Consider the following 16,893-nt stretch of genomic DNA (forward strand, 5'->3'; position numbering starts at 1 on the left):
ACCAGCAGCATTAAACCAATTCTCATTAAGGAAGCGGAGGCTAACTTTATAAGATAGGACAAGCTTGCTCTGGAGCTAGACTTAATGTTGTTATACTATCTCTCTCTTTGGATGCACCCGAGCATCCATCATGAGGGTGGATTTGTCAATGTGTGATTTCTCAATGGTTGCTGGAGTGTAGTTTACACAGACACACGGCTGAGGAGGAGGAGGAGGAGGTGGAGGAGGAGGAGGAAGAGAAGGTGGAGGAGGAGGAAATATCTGTCACATGGAATTGCCTGCTCTCTTTTCCTTTAAAACTCTCTCTCTCCCTCTTTTTGTGTTTGTTTGTATTCCTTGTGATTTTGTGAGAGTCTGTGTGTCTTTGTGTCTCTTTCACACATTCTCTTCTCTCTCTCTCTCTCTCTCTCTCTCTCTCTCTCCCTCCCATTCCTCTTTCCCTCCATTCTTTCTATCTATCGCTCCCTTGCAGTAATTTCACATTGCAGTATATGCCCCTGCCCCTCAGTGACATCACGCAGGCCTACCGCAGTGCACCTGAGAAGATGGAGCAGGCGCTCACCAAGGTAGCCCCACCACTGCTCTCACACACACACGCACAGGTACACTCACACCAAACAAAACTGACACCACAACCGAAACTAGGGCTGCACAATCCAAAAATCAAAACTGATCAAAATTGCAATTTAAACTAATGCAATTAGCTAATCGCAAAGGATGTAATTAATCATGCAGCTCATAGCTCATAACATTTACCAATGGTTAATCCACTTACATCTGTGATTTTTATATTCATGTCGTCCTCTTTGTGTGACAGATAGTGAAGATCACCTAACAGGAGTGGATGCACTGGGCATGCTCACCAATCAGAAGTGGCCCAACTTCAAGCGAAATCTGGAATATCGATTTGTAGCTTGAAGAAAGGCAAATAGATATTTTGCCTAAATTGTGCAGCCCTAACCAAACCACTAATCCAAATCCCTAACCAGAGACCCCTTTGTAAAACACCCTCCTCTTCACACACTCAGAGTGTGCTGCAGTACTGGCCAAGCTGCTCGTTATTCTGAGCTGGTCGGCGGTCAGTCATCTCTGGAGACGGGCTGTTGAAGGGTCTTGTTTACTCAGATGATTGAAGTTTGATGTTGTTTGGATTGTGTACACAAGACATTTAACTCAGAGGTCCCGTTTATTGAAGGCCTTTGCTATTTGTTTAAGGGTTTCCGTGAGTGCGTTGTTGAGATGTGGTTGGCATGGTTGCATCAATAAGTCTAGACCCACTCTGACTGGAGCTGTCAGATGAAGTGGGATTTTGTCAGATCTGTATTGATTGAAAATATATGTGTATTGACATGGCCTTAAAGGTGCTGTCCTTTAAATGGTCACACACATGCACATTATGTTCACTCTCTCTCTCTCACACACACACGCACGCACGCACGCACGCGCGCACGCGCGCGATAACTGCTCACTCGTAAGATGAATCCCGGCCTGATCTAGAAGCTAAGGTAGGTCATGGCAGCATTCCAAACGCATTCTGACACGCAGAGATGGAACGAGAGAGCGTGCCCGGTTTGACCGGACCCAAATTCACTTTGTGAATAGTGTCAGACCACGCTCCAGCGGGGATTGTTTCCAGTCAGTGCAGCCTAATGGCCATAGACTTTGGATTTATTTTGAAACAACATGACCAATCAACACCGACTGCCATGGGATTGCTATATTACCTACTTTTTCACCAACAGTGCAAGGTGGTATATTAGACTTTTCCCCAAACCTTGATGTCAGTAAGGGGCGTGGGTGTGGGGTGGCGGTGGCTCTGGAGGTAGAGGAGACGTTTGGAAACCGGAAGGTTACCGGTTTGAGTCCTGCTCGTCCTGACTCTCGGCTCCGTCAGCAAGACACTGAACTCGATGTGCAGGTTGGCACCTAGCATAGCACCTTATGCCATCGATGTAAGAATGTGTGTGTGTGAATGGGTGAATGTGAGGCATGAAATTGTAAACTTTGAGAGCTCAGAGGAGTACAAAAAGCACTATCTAAATGCAGTCTGTTTACCATTTGTTCAATAACACGCTGTGCTCCACCTTCTATTCTTTGTTTGCTAGCGTTGCCCTATTATTTGCATCACTTTGTCTATCTCTAACACTGCCATTTAGTTTTGTAGCCTTTCCTTAGCTTTCAAACAAACACTTCATAGCAGCTTCACTGCTCTAGTTACTGTGTTGGGCCTGTCAGAATGGCCCATCATTTTACCTCGTGGAAGGCAATTCCAGACTATAATCCCAGCGAAAACAGACCCACACTGGAAATGAGCCCACACCACGCATCATAACATAGTCAAGCCCTGCAGGTGCCCAGGGGCTATTCTTACAGCAGGACCCACCACTGCTGCTGCTGCTGCTGCTGCCTGTCCTTGGTCAGTGTGACGTTTTATGAACGTCCTGTCAAAACGGATGCACTCCCAAAGGGCAGAGCTCATGAAGGTCCAGCATTTTCATAAGGTCGCCAGCGACCACGGGGCAGAACCTTTCATACCATCAATTTTACTGGTCATAATAAATCATATGATTTAGAATGACTTGTGCTGACCTAAGCCCATAAGCTCTATGGCTCTATGAGACTAAACTAGAGGAAAGAAACAAGGCTCACCTTGGTGCTACTTTACATAGCCCATTCAACCTTCAGCCCCTTTATATGACTTTAATTGGAGAATGGCAAAAGGCTCATGATATATATTATATCCTATAATGCTTGACTCCAAAGGATTTTCATTCATATTAAATACACACAATATATTAAAGCTACACTGTTGAGGTTGAGGTGCTGTAATCACATACTATAATATCTTCAAGTCAGCCAAATAGTTTGTTTCTCCCCCACAGGCCTGCAGTAAACACAACTAAACTACCCTTTTGTCTCTGTTGCACTGAGGGTTCCAGCTGCATTTATTGTAATGAAGTGCCTATTAGGAGAATCACAGACTACTCTGCAACACTTAATTGCTGCAGATAATTAGGTAGAGCAGCGAGTAGACTGTTTGTGTTTCAGACGCGAGACCTGGGCTAGGTAGAAATCTGTAGTGAGGCTTTCTGCTGGCAAAACTGGTTGGGGTGCTGCTCACACACACAAGAGCTGTGTATGTGTGTGTGTGTGTGTGTGTGTGTTGTAAGCTTTCTGTACCCTGCATACTGATGAAATGCTTGCTGTTAATAGTTATGGATCAGCTGGTTTCAGGCCTAAAATCTATTGCTTTACAATTTCAAACTGAGCCATTGATGAGACATTGGGTTTTCAGTAGCCTGTTCTATATATATGGAAATGTCCTTAAGATGATCTGCACAGGCCTGGAACCATTGTAATGATGCCGTTGTTCACAGATGCCACCAGAGTTTGTAGTATAAGGTGTGAGTGGTTCTCCATGGATAAGTAGTTATTTTGCTATACACTGTACCAGGGATTCCTAAACTGTGGTACGTGTACCAGCGGTGGTACACAAGCTTCCACTAGGAGCTAGAGATGAAAAGGGCAATGTCGGAAAGGTGTTAAAAATGATTTTTTTTATTTTTTTATCTTAAGCCTATGTTCTCTTTGTTCTTTGTGTTTCATAATGTTGTTCTCCACTTTTTTTAGTGTGAGAGCTCATAGGCCAGACATCAGTCATAGACATTTTGTTATTTGTTGTCATGTAGGGTGGCTAATCAAACATGATGCCTGGAATGTGTCAATAGAATGTGTTATGTTTTTATGTGTTGGATGGTGGGGGTACGTGAGCCGATGTTGGTGGTGGTACACGGGAAAAAAAGTTTGGGAACCGCTGCACTATACTGCACTATTTGTTTCATATCAGATGAATCTGTTCTCTCGATCCTATTGGTGATCCTCCTTTAATTGTGGTAATTGTGGTGTGGCCAGATCCAGAGAGCTCTCCTGAGGAACAACCAGACCCAGCGCTTCTCCCAGAGACAGGCTCTCCGTCTGCATCAGGGCCTCGTCACCAGCACGGCTGAACAGGTGAGAGCAATAGATGGAGAGAGAGAGAGAGAGAGAGAGAGAGATAGATGAGAGAGGAAATGAAAGGAGAGAGAGTTGTTGTCGATGCATATCTGCTTAGTTTGGGTTTCTGTGACTGATGAAGCATCAGGCTGTCTGCATGGGCTGGCTTTGTTCTGTGTGTGTGTGTGCGTGTGTGTGTGTGTGTGTGTGTGTTTGTGTATCTATGTGTGTGTATCTGTGTGTGTGTGTGTGTGTGTGTATCTATGTATGTGTGCACGCCTGTATGCGTGGATGTGTGTCATCCGCTGATGGTCTCATCTCTCATCCTCTCCAAAGATGGATGGATTTGTGTGTGTGACTCTCTCTGACAGTCCTTTGTTTCCTAGGTAATGGAGCGCCTGTGTGTGCGCGTCCAGCAGCAAGTGTGCGCTCTGAAGGGTGTTGGAGAGGCGGAGGAGCTGCAGGCGGCCAAACAGGTGCTCAAGGAGGCCAGGAACTCGCGGGCGGTGAGTGACCTCGGGAGAGTGGTGGAGGAGTGTATGGAGGGCTCCGCAGGTGTGTCAGTGTGTTATGTGGGCAGAGAAGTAAATGATCCGGGATTCAGAGAAAGAGGGAGAGTTCTGTTAAGCTTTTGGCCTACTGCTGTGTTGTTAAGTGAGCTGGAGTCTGCAATTACAGTAAAAATGATTAACTGCAATTGTAATCAAGGTCGTAATTCGTCCGCCGCTCACGGCCTTCGAACCCGCCACCTTAACACACACTGGCATGGGAGTCAAACGCTCTAACCACTGAGCTAAAAGCCCAGGCTTCCAAGTTCCAACTCCGCAGTTAGAAGCGTTACGGGTGTGAGGATTTACATGAGAAACTAGCATGCTAGCTCAGTTCAACTCCGTTACACAATTACAGTAAATTATAAACATTTACATCTTCATTAGGAATTACTTTTCTTGTACACAAATATCAAGTATGTTTGGTAGGGTAATGTCATTAAAGTGGTTTATCGTGAGCATATTGCTCTAATAAATAATAAAAGCGTGCGCGCGCGCGTGCGTGCGTGCGTGTGTGTGTGTGTGTGGCTATGTAGTTGTCGTTCTCTGACCTCTGCTTTCTGGTCCTCTCTCTCAAACACACATTCCCAGCTGTACCCATCCCTGTGTGAGCTGGCCCATGTGCTCTCAGTGGACGGACCAGTACGTCAGCGGCTGGACTCTCTGGCTGGAGAACTGGCAAAAGCTGCGGACAAGGAACTTCAGGTACTCACAGTCACAGACACTGTACATACTGTACACACAGAGAGGTCTTAAAAGTCTGCTATAGGTTTTATAGTATAATTATAATAATATATTTTTGAAATATGAACTATTTCATGAAACATTATGTAATTAATTAATTCACATGTATTTGATTAAGTGGATGTTTTGTAAGTAATGGCTATAAGGAACTATGTAAGCGTTCTGATCAGACACTTTTTGTTTTCATTCCTGTCCCCTGATTGGGTGCTGCCAGGTGATTGTGGACTCCATGGTGTCCCTGTGTCGAGAGCTGTGTCCACTCTCCTCGGTGGCGGCCGAGCGCCTGAGCCCTCCTCTCTCGTCCGTCTCTGAGCGCGTCTCTATCCCTCGCTCCGCCATCCGCACCGCACTGATGGAACGGGCAGCGCAGGACATCCACCGGGCACTCGAGTAAGTCAATAAAAACACAACAGCTGATAATCAAGGGAAGACTGAGAGATGGATGGAGAGATAGATGAATTGATAGATAGATAGATAGATAGATAAACAGACAGACAAACAGACACAGACAGACAGACAGACAGACAGACAGACTTTATTGTCCCAAATGGATATTCATATTCAGAAATCAGTATATGGTCCATTGCAAATATAGGAGGTAATTTTCTAGTTCCCCAGTCCAACTCACATCATCACACACAGAACATACAGATAGTTACAACATCACATCACACACAAAACATACAGATAGTTACAACATCACATCACACATAAAACATACAGATAGTTACATCACATCATACACAAAACATACAGATAGTTACATCACATCACACACAAAACATACAGATAGTTACAACATCACATCACACATAAAACATACAGATAGTTACAACATCACATCACACACAATAAAACATACAGATAGTTACAACATCACATCACACACAAAACATACAGATAGTTGCAACATAGAGCATCACACACAAAACATAGTTGCAACATAGAGCATCAGTACCCCTGCTTTTATTCTGCCCTCAGGTGTTAGGTCCTCCATTTTGTGTCTCTCATATGTGTGTACCTGGTCTTAGGGAGGTGAAACTGTCGGTGGTGGCCTATCTAACCAACTCCATTGTGGATCAGATACTGCAGGAGCTCTACTCTACCCATAAAGCCCTGGTAAGCAACTCATATGGCTGTTGTGCTAAAAGGTATCTGTGAAATCAAAAATGCAGCCATCATGAAATAATACAATACATGATAAGATGTCGATAAGCAGAGAGATATTGCAGTACAGTAGTTTGAACTATTTGTTATTTGTGCACGTAGGCTATGACAGATTTAATAGCTGAGTCTAGCAGGTTGGGAAGTGACGTGAAAGTAAGCCATTAGAAAGGCAAACAAAACAAAAAAAGTTTTTTGTCATAGTACAAACAAGCAAAACTGGTGCTCTGAATACTAATTCTGTTGTCTCTGGAAGAATCCAGTTGACGCATTTAATCGGAATTTGGATTACACCTGCTTTTAAAAGGCAAAAATGTTTCACCACAAAACAGACAAGCACTGTTTTCATACATGTACCAGAATACTTAATGAACCGTTTTTGCGCCATACTCCCACTTTTACTCCTGCTTCTCCCTCCATAATGCATATGCAGAAGTAAGAAAAGCAGGATTCGTCATTCTGCACTCCTGTGGCAGGCAAAACACAAGTTCATCCATCTGCGGTCTGTTCGTACATACGATGCCATTTTATTAAGGCATGTGTCTGAAACAGGTGATCATTTTTTAGTACATCTGGCCCTTAGAACTTGGACGAAATACAGTACGATGATATTAGAGTTTATGAGGATTTTCATAGGCAGGCTGACTGTGTGTGTGTATGTGTTTGTGTGGGCGTGCGTGCGTGCGTTCGTATGTATTTGTTTGTTTTTTACTCTCTCTCTCTCTCTCTCTCTCTCTCTCTCTCTCTGTGCTGTCCCAGGCTCGGCAGGTGTCCCAGCTCAAACGGTGGGAGGGCATGTGTGATGGAGGGACGGGCAGGAGATCACACAGACACAGAGACTCACTGGAGATCACTGATGAAGAGCTCGGCACCAGTATAGTAAGCAGCTGTCTGTGTGTTTCTGTGTGTAAGTGTGTTTGTGGGCACACATGAGTGGTCAAGTGTGCATTTGTTAGTGGATGTGTTGGTGTGTGTGTGTGTGTCTTTGTGTGTCTGTGTGTCTGTGTGTGTGTGTGAGAGAGAGAGGGAGATGGAGAGCCAGAGGTTGTGCGTGGGACAGTCTGGTCATTCATCTCTCGCTGCTTTCTAGGACACCATCGCTATTAAGAAGCGGAGCTCCAGAACGCGTCGCATTCGACCTGTGTCCACCCGGCTGAGTGAGTGCTCTCTGTCCTCCACCGCCCCCCCCGCCCCCCTCTCTCTCTCTCATTCTCTCTCTTTCTCACACACACTCATCCCTCTTTTCTTTCCCTTTCAGCGGCGCTCCTGGTTTCTGACTTCTCCTCCCTCTCCGGGTGGTCCATTAGCGCTAGCGTCCTGCTGTGCATGTTTACGTGCCCTCCCACTCCCTCATTATCTCTCCCTCTGTTCTCTCACTTCTCTCATCCATCAGCGTGCCCCACCTCTTCTCTTTCTCTCTCTTTCTTTTTCTCTGTTTGTCTCGCGCTTTCTCTCCTTTCTTTCTGTCCCTCTCGCTCATCTCTCTCTCTTTTTTTTCTCTTTCCCCCTCTTTCTCATTCTTTATCTCCTCTCTTTCTCTCTTTATCTGTTTCTCTCTCCTCCATCTATTTCTCTCTCTCTCTCTCTCTGTGTGCAGTCAGTGGGAGATTTACTGAATTAACTCAGCATGATTTAGGAGCCCTTATTGATTAATTTGTATTAGTTGCGGCTGTTGCTGCTGCTGCTGCTGCTGCTGTGGTGATTACATAGTGCTGGCCAAGGCTGGCACTCTGCAGTCCTGAAGCTTGCAGCTCCTCACATAGCATCTCACTGAGGTTTCCTCTTATGGGTCAGCGTCTCGTAAAATATGCTTTAGAAGAAATATGGTTATGGTTCTGATACAGTAGAATGTGTGCAGTATATTACAGCTACCTAAAACCACATCTCTCTCTCTCTGTTCTTTGTCTCTCTCTCTCTCTCTCTCTCTCTCTCTCTGTCTCTTTTTCTCTCAGGTCTGAATGATGACTCCAGTTCGTCCCCTCCCCCCTCCGCACCTCCTCTCTCCTCACCCCTCTCCCGCTCGGCCTCCTGGGAGGGCCTGTCGGAGCTGCCCACTCTGGGCACGCCCCTGCAGCATGTGACCCGCGTCCGGCCAAAACCCCCACGCAAGCACCGCGGCGGCCACACCCTCTCCGACACGGTAAGAAAGACCCAGAGAAACAACCCACCCACATACTGTACTACACAACATACTGTACAACGGAGACCACTGTTTACGGTCAACCCACACCTGGAGCAATAATCCAGACATAATGTATGATGGCACCTGAATGATGGTGAGCCACAAACACTAAATAGTTCATGTAGTAAGAAAAACAAAAAATGTCAAGAATGAATGAAATGAATTTATTCATCATCTGCCTTTATACTCTTGCCTGTTCTTCCATCATATGTTTGTTTTAATGGTACGTTATGGCCAAAGTATTTTTGCCAGTTACTTAATTTTAGTGTTTGGTAACACTATTTGACGGGGTGTGGCACAACTGTGGCCAAATGTTGAGTGTTACCAAACTTCTTAAAGGGACCCCAGGCAACGTTTTCGTGTTAATTAATCATCTTCGTAAGTCGGTATATGGTTAAATGACTCATTACGGGGCGATTGAAGGCTTTCTCGCCCGCCCCTACTGCCAGTAGGAAGAATATCCCACTTGCAAGTTCGGTGTATCCTACCCGCCGAACTTCAGTCTCACAAAGTCTCAGACATCGCGAGAAGCAGGATCAGTTTACATCCTGCATCCCCAGCACAGAGGCAGGCTAACGAAACGCTAGCGATTGTTGCAAATGTGTGTATAATGGCAGAGCCGGCAAATAAGCAGCGAAGATGCAAAGAAAAGAAAAAGAGCTTCAGAAGCTCTCCAGTATTCCAGAAGGTTCTCCAGTATTCCAGAAGGTTCTCCAGTATTCCAGAAGGTTCTCCAGTAGCAGTTTGAGTCAGAGCTACCGATTGAGAGGAATCGTCCCAAATCGTCCCTCTAATCTGACAGCTCTCTCTATGAACAGCAGCATTAAATAATGGATCTGATGTGCCTATATACCCGTTAATATTCATCACTCTCCACAAAGCCCAGTGCAGCTGCGCTGAAACGTAGATATATCTGCTCATGAATAATGAATGCTATCTGATTGATATCACTGCCACTAAGATGAGAAGGATGTGTTCATTTGAAATTGTATAAATTTAAGGAGATTCGAGCTTCTGATATTGCCATCTTACATTACTAATGACCCCACTGCAGGTCTTGACTGAGAGGATAAAGAAGTGTAGTTAATATCAGATCAGATATTACATTTGTTCCCTGTGTGTTTATTTTATGTGTATTTCTTTATGTGCTATTGTGCATTGTATGTATTCGTGCAGTAGTTAATGTACTGTATATATTTCTATGTGTGTGTGTGTGTGTGTGTGTGTGTGTATGTATGTGAGAGAGAAAGAGAGAGAGAGAGTCTGTGTGTTTGTGTGTGTGTGTGTGTGTTTTTGTGTGTGTGTGAGAGAAAGAGAGAGAGAGAGAGAGAGAGTCTGTGTGTGTGTGTGTGTGTGATGCAATGATGATGACACCATGACATCACTAGGACTCTTGTTCCCCCCAGAAGCCATAAAGTGTGTGTATGTGATTAAAATTGGTAAGAAATAACTGGATACTCTTCTCCCCCCTCCTCCCTCTCCGTTTCTGTCTCATACATAATTCTCTCCTCTTATCCCCCCCCCCCCCCCACTCCCCCACTCCCATTCCCCTTCCTCAATGCTCCGTCCGGCAGCAACTGCCAGAACCCTGCTCCAATTTCCAAAATGATTTGGAATGGGTCCAAGCTAATCTTTACAAAGTGAGTTAAGCCACCAGGCCATCCACCAGGCCATCCATTACCCTCTATTTGCTCGGAACACATTCAGACCAAACATCCTCGCACACTCAACAGTCATACCTAAGCCCCATGGCCAATACAGTGTGTTACGTCTGCATGTTTGAGAATGCACAGATGAGCCCTAAGGCTATTGATTTTGGCTTAGGCCACAAGGTTAGTGTATGTCATACCTGTCGGTCAACATGTACTGTAGATCTGATTAAGTCACAAGGGAGAAAGTAATGTGCCTGACTGGAATTGTGTTTTTACTCTAGTTGTGCAGGAAGAGTAATGTTGACACCTGTCTTCTGCTCTCTCTCTCTCTGTCTCTTTCTCTCTCTGTCTTTCTGTCTAACCAGCATTGCAATGAAAACGGGGCAGTCACGCCTCTTGATGATGGACTGCCTGATTTTTACACCAAGAGAGTTCTGCCTGACAGGTACAAACAGATATTCTGTTTGATAGGTACAAACAGACATCACAAACAATCCAGCACACACACACACACACACACACACACACACAGTCACACACACCCACACAACTAGGCCATGTCGAAATGCTACATCTGGCATAGTAGATGCTTTTAGTGTTATTGCTTTATTCCCGTTAAGCATATTTCCTAATGAATACCCTTTGAATACAACATCATATGCCAGCCAGAGCTGTAGCCTAGCAACCAGTATGTCTCTTGGAGATGTTATTAAACTGTTGCCAGGCAGCAGCTGCTTGGAATCATGGGGGACAATCAGACTTTTTGCAAAACTACAGGTACACATCTGGCTCAAAAAGATCATAGGACTTAGGATGTGCTGCTGCAGTATTTGACTATCTTCTCTTAAAGCCACTATTAAATTCTGATAAAGATGTTGTTGATCTTCTTTGTCTCAGCCTCTCTCTCTCTTCTTTGTCTCTTTCTCTCTCCCTTTGTTTCTTTTCCTCCTTCAGTCAGCTCTCATCTCTCCACAAAGCCCACTCGCTACGGAGAAAGAAACGGCGCAACATGCTCTCCATCTTCGGTTTCCGTAGGAACCGCAACTCGACTCTGTCTAATCAAGAGCCGGACTCAGGTGGCGGGTCCTGCAGTGAAGAGTGCCGAACCGTTGCCACGGCACCCACAGGGTCAGTTAAAGACTTACTCCGCCATGGGGTTGGAGCAGGCAGATTTAGACCTGATGGCATTTAACAAGTCCTCACTGTGTCTTTCACATCACGTGGCATTTGACCATTATTACAATTCATTAGTGTGATTAACAGTTTGATTACCTGCACAATTCAGTTCAGTCAGGCAATCAGGCAGGTATGCATTTTGAATCAAAATCCAAGTTGCAGTAGGAAACCAATGTTACAACAAAGGCATTATGGCTTTCTCTCTTTGTCTGATTTACTGAAAAATATTTTGACACATATTTCGTTTTGACAGGTTAAGTGGTCCTATTGTAACATACAGTAAGAACTACTCTCAATCTTAGGGACACAAGATCAGGCAAAATACATTTGTGCCTGGCATTTAGTTGGTAATAATAACTTCTCACAGCACTGACTAAAGTCATCTCAGTGTGTCAACGCGACGCGTGACTAAAACTCAGTTGAGTGTTTGGCAGCCTGCAGCCTGGAAGGCGTCTTACGAGACTCAGACTGACTCTGGGTCAGTTTCTCCTAACCTCTCTCCCTTATGTAACTGTCGACCTTCAGGGCTGTGACCTGTACACACTTGCTTCATCAACACGCACTGTCATCCCATATTAAGTAGTCACGTTGTCCTTTTACCCTCACGCTCACGTTCTATCTCCTTCCTCATCTCCTCGTCCCCGTAGAACCGCCCAGGAAAATGTTTACACTCTCCTCCAGCCGCCGAGGTTGGCGGGCAGGGCCGGCTCCCCGGGAGAAGGGGCTGATGGGACTGTGGAGGACCAGAGAGTGGAGGAGCCTGCTGGCGTCATGGAAGTAAGGTCCATCCAAGGCATGCCACTTCCAAGCATAGGAGAGAACAAGCAACTTTATTCGACCAGACAGGTATCGTTTTCTATGGAGCTTGCTGTTATTGTTTTACTGATGAGTCGTTTACACACAAAGATGCATCTTTCATCAGAGGTGTCAGTCAGTCTTTGCTTATTTTCTGCTGCTGCCTCTCTATCTGCAGTTCAGTGAGTGATATGTGGCTAAAAGGCCCTGACAGGGTAAATGGGGTCATGTCTGGTTTGGAGGAAAGGAATTCATTTCATGGAGTTATTTATTTTTTTTGTTTGATGCATCTTCAGCCTAATAGATTAACTCAAGTCTCAAGATACACAAAGCATCAGTGTGCTGCTATTGTGCCAGTTTGACAGTCTATGAGCTGTGAGTCTTATTAGATGTGGCAGAGTAGCTCACACTTGGAATAGTTTATGCCACCTCTCCTTTCTCTCACCACAGAGACCAGAGCCTGAACCGGACTATGAGAGACCAGCGGCATCAGAGAGACCAGCAGACAGAGTGGACCGGCAGACTCCGTCCACGTCGGACAGACAGACGTTGAGACACGCAGACAGACAGCCTGCAAGAGATGCAGACAGGCAGACAGGCAGGTCAACGGAGAGGCCGTCGGAGCGGGAGTTGGACAGACAAACACTGAGACAGCTGGACAGGAAGGCAGAGAAACAGTGGGCCGAGGGCAGGAGAGAGGTGGAGAGACAGTGGCCAGACGACAGGCCGGCTGACCGGGTGTGGACGGACCTCCGGCCCGCAGACAGACAGGTGGACCGAGGCTGGACCGACCTGCGGGCGGCAGAGAGACAGTGGGCGGCGGAGCCAAAGCAGACAGACAGGCCCTGGGTCGATGGCAGGCAGACAGACAGGCCAGCGCCAGACAGACATGCCCAGGGCCCGCGCACCCCCACAGACAGGCCGCTGCCACCGTACCCCACTGGAGACCGAACACCATCACCGAACACGCAAGCAGATAGACAGGTGGCCACGGACATGCACCCACGCACAGACGTGCAGGCAGATAGGTGGCACCAGTCGGTCGCGCAGATCGACAGGAGGATTTACGCAGAGGTTCAGGCAGACAGACAGGTGGCCACAGACGTGCACTCAGAGAGACACGCGCCGTCCGACACGCAGGTGGAGAGGTGGCATCACCCGGACGCCCTTATAGACAGGCGAATATACACAGAGGTGCAGTCAGACAGACAGGTAAGCACTGACACGCATGCGGATAGACATCTACACTCAGATGTGCACACAGACAGGTGGCACCACTCTGATGCACAGATCGACAGGCGAATATATGCAGAAGTTCAGTCAGACAGACACCCAGCTGTAGAGCCACACATGGAAAGATGCCTGTCGTCAGATCTGCAGACAGACAGGCGGATATATGCAGAAGTGCAAGCAGACAGGTGGCACCATTCGGACACGCCGACAGACAGGCGCATCTACGCAGAGATCCAGACTGAGAGACAGGGACTCCTGGACGGGCAGACAGACAGGTGGCATCAGTCGGATGGACAGACAGACAGGCGGATTTATGCAGAGGTGCAGGCAGAGAGACAGGCAGAGAGACAGGCTCACGGGGGAGACGTGCAGGGAGATGGGTACGGGGGTACGTCGGACCTGCAGACAGCCCACGGCAGCGACCAGCGGCCAGAGGTGTGGTTGATGGAGGAGCGCTGTAGAATGGGAATAGCGCTCCCTCCTGGACAGTCCCTGCCCTGCGGCCCCAAGCCAGACCCTCCTCCACAAAGCAGCAAGCCCAACCTGGCCAAGCTCAGACAGCGCCATCTGCCTGACAATTCTGGTATGGCACCCTCCACTCCAAATCCTGTTATACACTGTATTGACATTGTCTGTGTCCCTAACTAACTGCCTCTTATGTAATACTCAAATTACTAAAATATTACAAGTATGAACATTAATACATTCAGTACTGCATTGTTATTTCCAATTTCTGAAACATTATTAAAAGTTATGACATCTTTTTTGAAAGAACATTTTTGTCTTTGCAAAGGTGCTGAAGAGGTGACTGATGAAGACAAGGATGCAGGGAGGCTGGAAAAGAAAGAGAGAGATGGAGGGATAGAGAGAACCAGAGAAACAGATGGACATCCACCCCCTGTGCCTGTAATGGTTCTTTTGTGTTGTGTGTGTGAAGTTGTTGTGGTAATGTGATAGTTGTCGCTGGTTTGAGTCACATTATACAGAATTTTTACTGATTATTTCCTGTTTGTACTGCAGCCTAAGCCGGGTTTTGTGACATCACCACAAGATCCAACCAATGAGAGAAAGCTCCCACCTCCGGTGCCCCCTGCCTCTAGCAAACCAGTGCTAGGATTGGCTGAAAGATCCCACACACAAGGTAAAGTTGATACATCTGTGTTGCTGGGCAGTCATTCTTAGAATTGCAATGCATTATGTTGTTATTATGTTGTAATAATTTAGAATTTCAATTTTTTAGAAAAAAATATGTGAAATAAAAACTGTGTGTGTGTGTGTCCAGGTGAGGAGAGTGTGAGACCCCAGGCCCCTGTGAAGCCGCAGAGGAACAGGAAGGCCCTGTCATGTGACCAAGGTACGGACGGGAGGCACGCATCAGTGTCTTCCACTTCCTGTCTTTTGACCGGTCTGTCCTGTCCACAGGGTATTACATGTCTGCTAGTTGTGTAGTCTGGTGTGTTAGTAGTTGAAATATCTGTGCTGTGCTTCTGTCCTTGGTGTCTCTCTCTGAATGCTGATGTCTCAGTTTGCGGAGCTGTGCACAGGCCTTCTGTCTGTCTGCTTGAGTCTTATTGTGTGTGTATATTTCTGTGTGTGTGTGTGTGTGTGTCTGTATATGTGTGTATGTATTTGTGCCATGTGTGTCATCTGTCCTCAGGGAACGACAGGGAAAGCCCCAATAACCTGGAGAAGCCTCCAAATCGCAAACCCCCCGTGAAAAAACCTAGACTTCCTCAGAACAAAAACAAATCTCTGGAATACTCTGGTATTTGTTTGCTCTTGTTTGTGCTTTTTCATGTTTCTCTCCCTCTCTCTCTCTCTCTCTCTCTCTCTCTCTCTGTCTGTGTCTGTACATGTTTGAGTGTATACATGCTGCCTGTGTGAGTGCTTCATGGTTCAGTTATAACCAACTGCTTCCCATTCACCGTACGCTCTACATTAATTTAGCAGATTTAAATTAATATCTATTTAAAACATTTTCGTAATCACACATGCATTAATTAAAAGACCAAAATCAATTATGTTAATTGGATGTCACGTTAAATTCATTTCTGTGTACAGCTCAGAATTCATTTCTGTGTACAGTGTGTTAGTGTGAGGGAGTGTGTATGTGTGTGTGTGTGAGAGAGAGAGAGCGAGAGCACCCATGTCTTCTTGCTGTGTGTCCCTTCCTTCCTCCAGAGAGCCTCAACAGTGCCCATGGCAACAGTGAAGCAGTGTGACCAGACTGGAATTCACCTGCCATTGACGGCTCACATGGTTGTCATGACAACCGCAGAACTTTTTTTTTACCCCCTCAACTGTGGAAACTGAAGATACAGAAGAGGAGGAAGAGATAAGCGACAAGGGACGCACACAGATCCTCCCCCCTCCCATCTATACACACACACACACACACATACATATGTCCACTTATTCATGCACACACACACTGCCAACCTATCCACACACACTCTCACACACACACACACATCATCAACCTACACACTCATACAAACACATACACATGCAGACACACATACATACACAAACGCACACACACATAAACAGACACATGCATACACACACCATGCCAACTGATCCATACACACACACAAACACATACACTTACAAACCCACACACACACACACACACACACACACAAACACATACACTTACAGACACACATCCTCACACACATCGACAACATCCACTAACAAATGCACACTTGACCACCCATGTGTGCACACACACAAACACAATACACACACTCACACACACACACTCTGCCGTATCTCCGTCTCTCACTCCATCCCTGTGTTCATCTCTTCATTTTCTCCCTCAGTTACCTCTCATCCTGTACTGTAATGTGGAATAGGACTTTTCTCCACCCACACCACAACTGGCCATCAAAACCTAAGGGCCACACATAGCAGCATAAATATGAAAATTAAATTGATGATGATGATCATGGTGGTGTTGATTGTGATGACGATGATGATGATGGTGGTGGTGTTGATGATGACGAAGATGATGTTGATGATGATGGTGGTGTTGATGATGATTTGATGATGATGATGATGATGATGATTATGTTGGTGGTGGTGAGTGTTGATGATGATGATGGCGACAATGATGATGTTGGTGGTGATGAGTGTTGATGATGATGATGATGATGATGATGATGACGACGATGATGATGATGATTGTATTTGTTTTGTTTTGTTCTTTGTTTTGTTTTTTATTGCAAACACCATTGACATTACAGAAAATGCAACACTACAACGACATGCACAAGAATACTACATCAGACAAACAGATGTACATTACACAAACACATACTGTAACTTAACAAGACATCACATTGACATGGCTTATTAACACAACATAACATTAATAACAGAAAGGCTAAGGATGATTTGCGTC

General features: G+C 45.9%; 1 protein-coding gene across 5 annotated transcripts in view; it reads left to right on the forward strand.

The window, feature by feature from the left end:
- The window catches only part of LOC121678230 (capping protein, Arp2/3 and myosin-I linker protein 3-like), a 37,895-nt gene extending 21,936 nt beyond the window's left edge, over nucleotides 1–15,959 (forward strand). Inside the window, exons 23-41 of one of the 5 annotated variants that reach the window (XM_042057585.1) lie at nucleotides 473–566; nucleotides 3,913–4,011; nucleotides 4,380–4,499; nucleotides 5,133–5,246; nucleotides 5,500–5,675; nucleotides 6,317–6,404; nucleotides 7,209–7,328; nucleotides 7,540–7,606; nucleotides 8,402–8,589; nucleotides 10,206–10,271; nucleotides 10,649–10,728; nucleotides 11,238–11,411; nucleotides 12,107–12,305; nucleotides 12,705–14,070; nucleotides 14,281–14,393; nucleotides 14,508–14,628; nucleotides 14,770–14,841; nucleotides 15,145–15,252; nucleotides 15,669–15,959. In XM_042057585.1, coding sequence (XP_041913519.1) covers nucleotides 473–566; nucleotides 3,913–4,011; nucleotides 4,380–4,499; nucleotides 5,133–5,246; nucleotides 5,500–5,675; nucleotides 6,317–6,404; nucleotides 7,209–7,328; nucleotides 7,540–7,606; nucleotides 8,402–8,589; nucleotides 10,206–10,271; nucleotides 10,649–10,728; nucleotides 11,238–11,411; nucleotides 12,107–12,305; nucleotides 12,705–14,070; nucleotides 14,281–14,393; nucleotides 14,508–14,628; nucleotides 14,770–14,841; nucleotides 15,145–15,252; nucleotides 15,669–15,709 — 3,406 coding nt within the window. In that variant the 3' untranslated portion in view covers nucleotides 15,710–15,959. Of the gene's footprint in view, nucleotides 1–472; nucleotides 567–3,912; nucleotides 4,012–4,379; nucleotides 4,500–5,132; nucleotides 5,247–5,499; nucleotides 5,676–6,316; nucleotides 6,405–7,208; nucleotides 7,329–7,539; nucleotides 7,607–8,401; nucleotides 8,590–10,205; nucleotides 10,272–10,648; nucleotides 10,729–11,237; nucleotides 11,412–12,106; nucleotides 12,306–12,704; nucleotides 14,071–14,280; nucleotides 14,394–14,507; nucleotides 14,629–14,769; nucleotides 14,842–15,144 lie in introns of all 5 variants that reach the window. The other 4 variants (XM_042057583.1, XM_042057586.1, XM_042057588.1 and 1 more) reach the window with 4 other exon arrangements.
- The last annotated feature ends 934 nt before the right edge of the window (nucleotides 15,960–16,893 follow it).

This window comes from Alosa sapidissima, chromosome 12 (assembly GCF_018492685.1).
Source record: "Alosa sapidissima isolate fAloSap1 chromosome 12, fAloSap1.pri, whole genome shotgun sequence".
NCBI lineage: Eukaryota > Metazoa > Chordata > Actinopteri > Clupeiformes > Clupeidae > Alosa > Alosa sapidissima.